The 12,725-nt window shown below is 39.6% G+C and overlaps 1 protein-coding gene across 1 annotated transcript in view; it reads left to right on the top strand.

The window, feature by feature from the left end:
* DYNC2H1 (dynein cytoplasmic 2 heavy chain 1) overlaps nt 1-12,725 on the top strand; it is a 180,336-nt gene that overhangs the window by 143,869 nt on the left and 23,742 nt on the right. The window contains exons 84-85 of the mRNA XM_009896774.2: nt 3,354-3,563; nt 7,708-7,797. Of these exons, the coding sequence (XP_009895076.2) occupies nt 3,354-3,563; nt 7,708-7,797 (300 nt within the window). The remainder of the gene's footprint in view (nt 1-3,353; nt 3,564-7,707; nt 7,798-12,725) is intronic.

Here is a 12,725-nt window from a genome sequence, read left to right as displayed (position 1 = left end):
CTGTAAGTATAAGCTGATAGCAGTATTGGTGTTTAATTTTGCTATGAAAATGACAGATGAGTTGTTTTAGCAAATTCTCAGGAGAAAGCATTAGAAAGAGTGCTGAAATGAATATGCAGTTCATAGGAGATTTATGTAGAACTGAGGAATTTATATAGTATTGAGGAATTTAGAGACCTGCTCTTTCAGTAAGTTTTTAATGAATTAAGACAGTATGGATGAAAGACTAAGCAAAACCTGCATGTTGCAATGTCTTTGTTCTTCCCTTTTTGTGCAACTAAATACTCCAAACCCTACCTGGTCTTCATTCTCTGCATTCTCTAGTTGGCCTAAATCCCCTTAACAGAACCATAAAATCATAGAATCACTTTGGTTGGGAAAGACCTTTAAGATCATATTGGCCGCAGCAACCCCATGCAGTGCTACAGGCTAGGGTCAGAGTGGCTGGAGAGCAGCCAGGCAGAAAGGGACCTGGGGGTACTGGTTGACAGTAGGCTGAACATGAGCCATCAGAGTGCCCAGGTGGCCAAGAAGACCAATGGCATCCTGGCCTGGATCAGGAATAGTGTGGCTAGCAGGAGCAGGGAAGTCATTGTGCCCCTGTACTCAGCACTGGTTAGGCCACACCTTGAGTCCTGTGTCCAGTTCTAGGCCCCTCAGTTTAGGAAAGATGTTGACTTGCTGGAATGTGTCCAGAGAAGGGCAGCAAAGCTGGGGAGGGGTCTGCAGCACAGCTCTGTGAGGAGAGGCTGAGGGAGCTGGGGTTGCTTAGCCCTGGAGAAAAGGAGGCTCAGAGGAGACTTGATTGTTGTCCACAACTACCTGAAGGGAGGTTGTAGCCAGGTGGGGATTGGTCTCTTCTGCCAGGCAACCAGCACCAGAACAAGAGGACACAGACTCAAGCTGTGCCAGGGGAGGTTTAGGCTGCATGTTAGGAAGAAATTGTTCCCGGAAAGAGTGATTGGCCTTTGGAGTCACTGTCACTGGAGGTGTTTGGGGGGGAACTGGATGGGGTGCTTGGTGTCATGGTTTAGTTGATTAGGTGGTGTTGGATGATAGGTTGGACTTGATGATCTCCAAGGTATTTTCTATCCTGGTTAGTTCTATTCTATTCTATTCTATTCTATTCTATTCTATTCTATATTCTATTCTATTCTATATTCTATTCTATTCTATTCTAAATTTCCAACAAGTTTGTGCTGGTTCCCCATTACATTTTAAATTTACTTAACAGCCTGTGAGCTCAGAAAAACTGAAATGAAACTGATACTATTATTTCAGGATGCATGCAAAGTCAAAACACAAAGTGCAACATTTGTAAATATGCTTCTTACCCTTTGAATGGTGAATAACTTTGTTGTGTGCCATTTTAACAATGTGAGAGGGAAGACCTAATCCTTCATTTTTTCTGTCAGTCATAAACCAAAGTTACTGTATTACTCTTGCACTTAGCTTTTCCTCATGTTTTTGCTTGGTAGCTGAGAGCAGTGTGAGCTTAAAATGAGAAACACATGAACGTTCTGACACATTTACAGTGCCTGAGAGTGGTCATGGATGCAGTTATTCTGTGTGTTCTGGAAAGCACGATGCCATGTGACCATTCAGAGCTGTATTTAGTCTGAAAAAAAAGTGAAAGCCACTTGTTATTTTGAGAAGAGATACTTCAGAGACAGTAAAATTTAATTTTACCTTTAATAAATTACTAGAATCTGAAAGAGCAGAGCATTTCCTTCCCAAAGGCCAGGGTTTTCTTTTTTCGCATGTCCACCTTGTCGGATTTTCCAGTAAAGGTTTGAATTCTGTAACTGGAATTCAGTGCAGCATTTTGTCACGTGTCAGGTCGGCAATTTCAGAACACATGTTAAAATGTATTTTTGTATATAAGCTGCATGTGAATTTAGATTTGCAAGATTACACCATCTCTTGAAATTATTGAATAAATTTGGATTTTCAGGGGCTGTAATGGAATGGAAGTAAGTCATAAAAATATCAGCAGGAGAGCAGCAGTACATCTGACTCAGAGTTACTCAGGATTTACATACATTATTTATGTTGTATCATTTATTTGTGGTGGACTAATAGAGAATATCTTGATGTTTTCATCTACATTAGCTTCATTTGAGGACATATGTTTTGATTATTGCTATTTGAAAACACCTTTAAAACACATGCTGTCCTAGAACTGATTCTGCAGTGTCATGGAATGGAATGGGATGGAATGGAATGGAATGGAATAGAATAGAATAGAATAGAATAGAATAGAATAGAATAGACCAGGTTGGAAAAGACCTTTGAGATCATTGAGTCCAACCTATCATCCAACACCATCTAATCAACTAAACCATGGCACCAAGCACCCCATCCTAAACACCTACAGTGATGGTGACTCCACCACCTCCCTGGGCAGCCCATTCCAATGGCCAATCACTCTTTCTGGGAAGAACTTTTTCCTAATATCCACCCGGAACCTCCCCTGATGCATTTGAGACTGTGTCCTCTTGCTCTGGTGCTGGTTGCCTGGGAGAAGAGACCAACCCCCACCTGGCTACAACCTCCCTTCAGGTAGTTGTAGACAGCAAGGTCTGCCCTTAGCCTGCTCTTCTCCAGACTAAGCAACCCCAGCTCCCTCAGCCTCTCCTCACAGGGCTGTGCTCCAAACCCCTCCCCAGCCTCATTGCCCTTCTCTGGACACATTCAGGAAGTCAACATCTTTCCTAAAGTGAGGGGCCCATAACTGGATGCAGGACTCAAGGTGTGGCCTAACCAGTGCTGAGTACAGGGGCACAATGACTTCCCTGCTCCTGCTGGCCACACTATTCCTTATACAGGCCAGGATGCCGTTGGCCTTCTTGGCCACCCGGGCACTCTGATGGCTCATGTTCAGCCTACTGTCAACCAGTACCCCCAGGTCCCTTTCTGCCTGGCTGCTCTCCAGCCACTCTGACCCCAGCCTGTAGCACTGTGTATCTTACCAAATCAGCGTGGTTTATAGTACCCAGTCCAATCATGTCCTGCTCAGTGCACTGCTGTTTTTATCCTGAAAGTTTAACACAAATATTAAGAACAATAATTCAGGTAAGTGAAGGTTTTTTCAGAAATTTCAGTACTTTTGAAGTAACTGAGCAGCCAGAGCTGTCTTAGAAGAGTGGCACCTCTGTCAAACGTGTCATGGACAATACTGAAAGTACCAGTTTTAGTCCTGTTTCACAGCAAGGTGTGTGGGGGGTATATCCAAGTTATTTCAGAGTTAAAAAAATACTATGCATTAAACTAATAATGTATTGTATAGCATAATAGTTTCCCTGAGTTTATTAATTGTACACCATGTGTGTTTTTGGTTGTTTTTGTTTTAGAATTCTAATCTGATTCATCAGAAAGTATCTCCTCCTGTGGAGCAACAAGGCTCTCCAATCTCATCATTCATTATGCTGGAGCAATTCAATGCCATTCGCCTTGTGCAGAGCATCCACCAGTCACTTGCTTCTTTAAGTAAAGTCATCAGAGGGACCTCCTTGCTAAGTTCTGAAGTACAAAGACTAGCAAGTGCTCTGCTAAATCAGAAGGTAATTTTGTTGTGAATTTACATTACAAGCAATGACAAAGAATAAGGAACCTGATCAAATTTTCATGTCACCATTTGCTCTAAGTTCTTTTATTGACAGAGCCTCTAAAATGGAGTTTATGTGGAGTTCATTTATTGATAGTGGCTCTAAAGCAGAAATAAGTTTTCTGGAATGAAAGAAGCTGGGAGCTGGGATTGTTTAGCCTGGAGAAGAGGAGGCTCAGGGGTGACCTCATTGCCCTCTACAACTACCTGAAAGGTGGTTGTAGCCAGGAAGGGGTTGGTCTCTTCTCCCAGGCAACCAGCACCAGAACAAGAGGACACAGTCTCAAGCTGTGCCAGGGGAAGTTTAGGCTCGAGTTGAGGAGAAAGTTCTTCACCGAGAGAGTTGTTAGGTATTGGGATGTGCTGCCCAGGGAGGTGGTGGAGTCACCATCCCTCGAGGTGTTCAAAAGGAGACTGGACGTGGCACTTGGTGCCATGGTCTAGTCGTGAGGTTTGTGGTGACAGGCTGGACTCGATGATCCTTGAGGTCTCTTCCAACCTTGGCGATACTGTGATGCTGTGAAACCCCAGAAAAAATGTTGCTTCCAGAACTTGCAGAAGCTTCTAAGTGTATTATAATTTTATCAGGCTTTCTGTTAAGGACAAATCTGGTAAGATCAGAAGTTGTGGTTTACTATTTTAATTTCATGCTAGATGAGTCAAATATAGCCAATAGAATATGTAAATCTTTCCCTTTTCTTAGTTTTTACAGTTTCTCAAAAGTTTAGTTTTACTGCAATTTTAATCAAAGTTCACTTTCTGCATGTATTCAGTATGGATTATTGCCATATCACACCAGTCAAGCTGTGCCTATCATATCAACCTATCAGCTCACCTTATATTCTTGATACATAGGAAAAGAAATCAAAACCTGTACACGTACTTTCTCTATGCTTTCTGGCATTGCAGTAGCTCTGTTTATAAACTGGTACAACTAATGACTGCAACTTTATATGGTCTGTCATTAACAGCTAGATAATTGGAATCCAAAGATAGTCAAATATTGACATGCAAGTCTGTGTTTTTGTTTCACCTCCAGCAACTCATAAACTGTGCTGGTGCTAATGCACAGGCACTGAGATTGGCCCTAGAATGAATCATAATTCCTATTAACAGCTTGTTTATCTTCATGTGAGGAACAAGTATTGTTAAAGAGATTGTTATGCATTTATTGATCTATCAAATTTCTAATTAAAACAATAATTAAATTCTTTGTCTCTTCAGACTCACAAGACAACATTTGTTAGCAAAATTGTAGTACAATTAGAATAAATTAACATTTTCATGTTAGCAATCTCATTGCCTTTTTAAACACGTTTTGACTATGTTGTCGAAATTGGTGCTAAATATAAGTCATAGTGAATGCAAATGATACAGACAGTGGCCATTTTTTATTATTCATAGTTATATTTCTTGTTACTGAGCAAGTGTATGGCTCATGTGCTTAAGCAACACTCTCAAATTGGAAGGAACAGGAGCAATGAGGCTTATCACTGTCACAAAAATGTACTTAAAGATTCTATGCATTTTTATCTCTCACAAACATCAGTTCAGTGCTTCCTAATATATTGAAGAAAGTGTTTGTGGGACTTCTTCTGCTTGCCTACCCACTTACCTTGACACAAATCACTTTATTGGATTGTAACCACAATCTTCAGCAGCCCTCCAGAGAGTTGCTAATGCCATGCTCTAGGCATGGCAGCTAAACCACACTATATTTTTCATCTTAAAGTGATTTGTTTCATATATATTCTATACACTGTTCTTGTTGGCTTTAATGTGGACAAGTGTTATGTGACAAAGGATTCTTTGAAAATTATAAAATCACCAAGACTGGCCACGATTGACCCCACCTGGACTACTGTGAACAGTTCTGGAGCCCCTATTACAAGAGGGATATGGAGGTGCTGGAAGGTGTCCAGAGAAGGGCCACGAGGATGATCAGAGGGCTGGAGCACCTCTCCTGTGAGGACAGACTGAAGAGTTGGGGCTGTTCAGTCTGGAGAAGAGAAGGCTCCAAGGTGACCTTATTGTGGCCTTCCAGTATCTGAAGGGGACCTATAGGAAGGCTGGGGAGAGACTTCTCAGGATAACAGGTAGTGATAGGACTAGGGGGAATGGAATCAAGCTGGAGGTGGGGAGACTCAGACTGGATGTGAGGAAGAAGTTCTTCACCATGAGAGTGGTGAAGCCCTGGAAAGGGTTGTCCAGGGAGTTGATTGAGGCCCCAAGCCTGGGGGTGTTTAAGCCCAGGCTGGATGAGTCTCTGGCCAGCCTGATCTAGTGAGGTGTCCCTGCCCATGGCAGGTGGGTTGGAACTAGATGATCTTTGTGGTCTCTTCCAGCGCTGACTGATTCTATGATTCTATGATTGTAGTTCTTTGAAGTTTGTAACACTTGAAGAAGCTGATGGAATAACAACAGAAATATGAAACTCAGTTGATGTGTGACTTTTATGGGTTTCACTAATGTGTCTTATTTATGCAAAATTGATATATTAGTGTACATTTGAAATATGCTTCCGTAGTAACAATTAGCTAAGCTATTACCTTAAGCTTAAAGTAATTTAGAGTGATGTATTAGCAACATTAGGTTGAATGCCTTCTAAATGATAGATTGGTGAGCCGCCTCTAAGTGCGTGTCTAGCAAAAGTGTCTGCAAAAATGCCAAGGATAATAGTTTCAAATCTTTAAACATCATCATTATGCAAAAAAGCATGCATTTAGCTGTGCTTTACTAATTGTCTTGTATATGTTCTAGTTTATTCAGTTAATTATTAAGTAGTGTCCCCAGATCCAGATATATTTTGGGTTTATCTATTAGTAGAGTAGAGTAGAGTAGAGTAGAGTAGAGTAGAGTAGAGTAGAATAGAATAGAATAGAATTAACCAGGTTGGAAAAGACCTTTGAGATCATTGAGACCAACCTATCACCCAGCACCATCTAATCAACTAAACCATGGCACCAAGTGCCTCATCCAGTATGAAAGGTACACATGGAGTATTTACTTTGAAAGATACTTTTTTGTATCAAACCTCTGTGATCATGTTGTGAAAATCATTGCAGCATGTATGCTATTAGATTCTGAACTTCCTTGAAAATGCAACCATAAATGCTGAACATTATAAGCTGTTTGTTCTGCTCAGCATCTTCATTATTATGCAGTGTTCTGCAGGTAATGATTTAAATTAGTTCAGTTTTAACAAAAGTATGGCAAACTTGCAGAGTCAGATTCAGCATGTTTTGCAGATTCCTGTGGAGTAGATACAATTAATGTTTTTATCCTTATTTTATAAGAATGAAATCTAAGAAGATCTTCTAAATCTTTCTTTTTGAAGTCAATGAGGAATTTGCAAGGGGAAGTCTTGCAGGATGTTTTACAACCACCTTAAGATGATGGGAATATAATCATGCAGAGGAATTGTAATAGATTCACTTCACCACAGAGCCACACAACTGTTGCAGTCTGAGGAGGCAGCAGCAAAGTTGTGGGAACATGTGGCTACAGTTGAAACAGAGTGTTGTGGCTTTCGTAGAATCATAGAATCAATGAGGTTGGAAAAGCCCTCAAAGATCATCAAGTCCAACCTGTCACCCAACACCTCATGACTACTAAACCATGGCACCAAGTGCCACGTCCAGTCCCCTCTTGAACACCTCCAGGGATGGTGACTCCACCACCTCCCTGGGCAGCACATTCCAATGGCTAACAACTCTCTCTGTGAAGAACTTTCTCCTCACCTTGAGCCTAAACTTCCCCTGGTGGAGTTTGCAACTGTGTCCCCCTGTTCTTAGAAAGAATTATTGCAGACCTTTTTGAAATGTTTGTAGAACCCACTGATATTTCCTATTGAATAGTAGAGGTTCTTGTACATCTCCATCAGCACTGTATCTCAGTGAGCTATATAAAGACTCATCAGGAATGTGACAGGAATGTGTGTTAGTGGTTGTATGCTTTGATCATTACACTACTTTTTTGCCCTTTTCCTTTGTAGATATATTTGATCTCTGGATTATTTAATTTCATTCAAACTGCTATCTTAAAATGTAATGATGATGGTTTTGAAACAGATACTTCCAGTAAATATATTTATATTTCAGTGTCCCATCACATGGCAGAGCAAATGGGAAGGTCCAGAGGATCCTTTACAATACCTTAGAAGTCTTGTAGCTCGAGCACTTGCTATACAGGTAATTTTAAAGAGTCATTTTACCTCAGTATGCTGGTGTTGAGTGATACAATATGTTATGTGCATTGCACTACAGTGGGCCTTTCCAAATTCAAGTCCAAAAGAGTTTTCAGTCTGTTAAAAGGCATCTAAAAATGTAGAGATAGTTGGGAAATGTGAAGACAGCAGATCAAGCAATTTGGAGTCATTAACTTTAAACATGGTAATGTTGTTAGTTATTTCACAATAGATTTACTGCTGAGACTTTTAGTCATTAGTCTTTCTGATGAACTTACATCTTAAGTCAAGACACTCTTTAATCTAGTATGTATCCTAGTATGTATACATATATAGCATATGTATGAAGAGATAGTGAAACAATTCTAGTAGAGGTAATGTGTAAGTCCGCAGCCTTTGAAGCAAGATGAAAGAAAACATCTGCATTCTCCTAGTTCTCAAGGGGTTTAACAGAAGGTGCAGAATCTGATAATGACTCTTTCAATCTATAGTCTTGACAGTGAAGAAATAATTTTTAGTTAAGGTACTACCTGTACTTTGATTGACAGAAGAGGTTTATTAAAGTTAATAGGCAAAAATAATTTATCTAAATTAATTAGCATGTCAAGAAATGGACTTCATCATTTTGGACATATAGAGTAGAAACTGCAAGAACCTTCCAGAGAGGGAAGATTCTTTTAGGAGAGACAGATCTTCTTATGCTTCCAGGCAATAAATAGAAAGCTGATCGTTTTGACCTTGATTAACACAGTCGTGTCCAGTGGGATGTGAAGAAGATTTCTTTGACCATTAGTGCGGACTGTTGGACTCATAAGGAAGATTTGAGTGGCACATCATTTGTAGGCATTACTTCTTCTAAATAAAGGATCAAGTGTGTGTTTCTGAAGTGTTAATAAGATTCTTGTTATACAAACCATTTCTTTTGGCTAACATTTTTTGTGTTACACTTTCCTTCACAAAAAAGGCTAAAATTATAAGCAATGAAGTGTAAATGTGTGCTGCAACAAGTGAGAATGCACATTCAGATATTAATGGTTCATACAGCTAGAGCTGAACTTAGTCCCTTCTATCTTTTGACTGTTATATTAACTATTATTTTAAAAAGCATCATTTGTGGCTGAGTCAATAGTGTTTGCAGTCTTCAAGAGTACCTTGGATCTTGTGACTGCTCCCTTCATTTGGTTGTGACAAAACTGCATGTGATTTTCTTATTTACATGCTTTTTTTAAATGGAAGCCTGAGCTTAAGAGTTCAAGATTCTGTGTGTAGTTCCCCTGCCATGCAGAGTGGAGATAATGTGACAGAGTGTAACAGGGTGAAAGTAGTGTTAACAGTAATAGATTATTTTCAACCAAGCACATTAAATAAGTTTTTACTTCCCTATATTCTTCCAGTCAACTTTTGATAAAGGTGCTGCATTGAATTACCCTGAGAGTAATCTTCCTTTCTCATTGTTCAAACTTCTGACACAATTGTACATTTGGATGACTCATTTTTGTGAAGGTTATTATGAAGAAATCATTTACAATTTTAAGCACTTATTTACTGTAGGAGAGGGAAAGGTTATTAAGGCAGAGCTTGACAGTAGGCATTTAACTGTACCCATGAGCAGCAAATTGTGTTAATGTTTTGTTGGTGACATTTGAAAGTAGTGACAGATGATCAGATACTCATGATTTATTTTTATCCTGTTTTTTTTCATATCAAATCTGTAATACAGTTGTATTTGAAACACTTCTCAATAATACATTATCAGTCCATTTTGCTTCCCAAGCTTCTAGTTGGATCATACCTGGAATACAATTAGATGGGTTTGGTTTTGTGTATATTTTACTAGGAACGTGTTAATTGTTTCTAATTACTCATTTCAGTTGAGTCCTCTTTTTCCCTAAATGTGATTCCAATTAATGTTCATGCATATTACACTGAGATTTTTATTAGCCTTCATAATTTTTTAATTAACTTTCTCTTTCTTGTGACTTTTCATTATTGATTTTATATATGTAATTTATCATTGGTTAATTCTAGATTCAGTATTCAGAAATTCAATAAAGGCTTTAATAAAGATGTTCTCATAACTCTGAAAATTATCTTCAGATTTATAATTCAATAAAGGCCATATTTTTGATTGGTTTAGTTTTATAATCATGGGGGTTTGATAGTTACTCATACTTCCCTCTGTTTCATTCGTCGTAAGACACTGACCTATACCTTGACCCTTTGAGACAGGTTTGCTTTAGGTATTTTTCAAGGGGGAAACAGGAGACACTGAAATATCCAAGCTGTACTGAAAGACTGTATCTGCTAAGGATGCTTATCAGTTAAAGGCTGCCTTGTCAAGATGTTTGCTGCCACTGCTCAAAATAATGAAAGCAACTGCTTTGTTATGAACATTTAGTGGGTATAGGAAGGAACCCAAAATATAGGCCAGATGGTGGAGTAATTATAGCAGGATTTATATAAGTGTAAAGATGTTCTGAGAGCGTTACACAACAGACAGAAAAACAACAGGTGTTGCATTTCTCAGATCTGAATTCTCTCAGTAAAAGTGTGAACAAATCAGTATGTGCAAAATGCAATAGAGCCATGTTTTGTTGTGCATTCTGTTGTGGTGATAGAACTGATGGAAATATGTGATTTCTTCCCAAGTGGAAATTCTGGTAGTTGGATGTTAGCTTTTGCTTTAAATTCAAACAAAAAATTCCATACATTGAACATTCTTCCAAGATGAAGAGTTCTGAACACCTTCAATTAACAATGCTGACACTGAGCTTTACAATGCTGTGTTTCAGCTTGCCTGCCTACAGTGACTGATTTGCTCTGAACATTAAGATATGAAGCTTATGAATCACCATAGATCTTTGCATCATTTCTAATTCTTGGTCCTTATACTCCCAGTTTCCTCATGGTGACATCCTCATTATGTTCTGTGTTTTCCCTTTCCTGTCATACAGGATTATAGCTCAGCAATAGTATTCATCAGTATATAATGGAATTTAAGTCCATCCTAGTGCATAGGTAAATGTCTTCTCATGCTATGGATAGCAGGAGTAGAGAAAGAGAGAGAAGACACCCAAACCTACATTTGATAAGAGGCAAAACAGCAGGTCAGGCAAATGTCAAGTCAATATCAACATGGAAAAAAGTGTTTCAAGTCAACAAATTGGAATATACATTTTGTTTCCACAAAAACTAAATAGCTTGATTTCACTTCTTCTCAGAAACGCCCTCCTCTTATCCTAAGACCTTATATTTAAAATACAAATATTAACTTCATTCTTTTGGACTGAGCTGCTTTTAAGATACTGTGAGAACAGTTCTTTCTTTGAATGGCTGTTTGGTCAGACAGCTGCTGAAAGACTTACAGCATACACTGAAAACTGAGGCTTCTGGGTTAAAAAGGCAAAGGAGATCCAGGGATCTATAAATTTCTTTTGAGAATGATCTTTCAAGCATAGCTGAGCTTTCTCTTCTGCCTTACTCAGAACCTCTGACCAAGTGGTGATTAATAATGTCCTGTTGAAGATTTTGCCCCAGTAAAGGAAAAGATCTTGCCAGCAGGCCTAAGGGATGCGATTGTCCCCCTCTACTCTGCATTGGTCAGACCACACCTTCAATACTGTGTTCATTTTTCGGTCCCTCACTACAAGGATACTGAAGTGCTGGAGTGTGTCCAGAGAAGGACAACTAAGCTGGTGAAGGGCCTTGAACACAAATCTTACAAGGAATGACAGTGACTTGGGGTTGTTTAGTTTGGTGATGCTGGCGAGAGACTTCATCACTCTCTACAGCTCCCTGAAAGGAGGTTGTAGCCAGGTGGGGATCAGTTGCTTCTCAGGTGTAACAAGTGACAGGATGAGGAAATAGCCTCAAGTTGTGCCAGGGGACATTAGTTGGATGTTGGGGAAAATTATTTCACAGAAAGGGTTATCAGGCATTGGAACAGGCTGCCCAGGGAAGTGATGGAGTTGCCATCCCTGGAAATATTTAAAAGCTGTGTGCACATGGTGCTTAGGGACATGATTCAGTGGTAGTGGCTTAGCAGTAGTGGTGGGACTATGAACTCTAGGTGAGCAGCTGTACTCGATGATCTCAAAGCTTTCCTCCAAATTCAACAGGTCTATGATTGTACATGCAACTCTGTTTTCCTATTCTGGTTCAACCCCCATCCACCTTTTCCCACTTTTGGTCCTTCCCCTAGATACTCCATGATAAATCTTGTACAATCTGAGAATCACCACGTTCAATCTCCAAATTCACTCACTAGCCCACTTCATAGTAAGGCCTGTAGCCTTTTCACATAATCCCATTTAGATTGTATAGGATTTCAGAGATTTTTCTAATAGATTCCCTTAGCAGATTTTGCAGCAGGGACAACAGCTTAATGGTTTGTCTTTTATAGCTGATTCTGATGGATTAGATTGGCAACATCCCTCACCATGTCATTGTTCCTTTCATTACTCTCTATTTGAACAGCTGTTACTTGGGTACCTGTACAGTGCAGAATACTTTATGTTTATTATTCTAATATTACAGCACAATAAAATCAAGGTTGTAGCCAGGTGGGGGTTGGTCTCTTCTCCCAGGCAACCAGCACCAGAATAAGAGGACACAGTCTCAAGCTGTGCCAGGAGAGGTTTAGAATAGATGTTAGGAAGTTCTTCACGGAAGGAGTGATTGGCCATTGGAATGGGCTGCCCAGGGAGGTGGTGGAGTCATCATCATTGGAGGTGTTTAAGAAGAGACTGGATGGGGTGCTTGGTGCCATGGTTTAGTTGATTAAATGGTGTTGGGTGATGGGTTGGACTTGATGATCCTTAAGGTCTTTTCCAAACTGGTTAATTCTATCCTATCCTATCCTATCCTATCCTATCCTATCCTATCCTATCCTATCCTATCCTATCCTATCCTAAAGATATTAAGTCCCCTCAA

The sequence above is a fragment of the Dryobates pubescens genome, chromosome 10, assembly GCF_014839835.1.
Source record: "Dryobates pubescens isolate bDryPub1 chromosome 10, bDryPub1.pri, whole genome shotgun sequence".
In the NCBI taxonomy this organism is placed as follows: domain Eukaryota; kingdom Metazoa; phylum Chordata; class Aves; order Piciformes; family Picidae; genus Dryobates; species Dryobates pubescens.
This window is presented reverse-complemented; position numbering and strand designations above follow the sequence as displayed.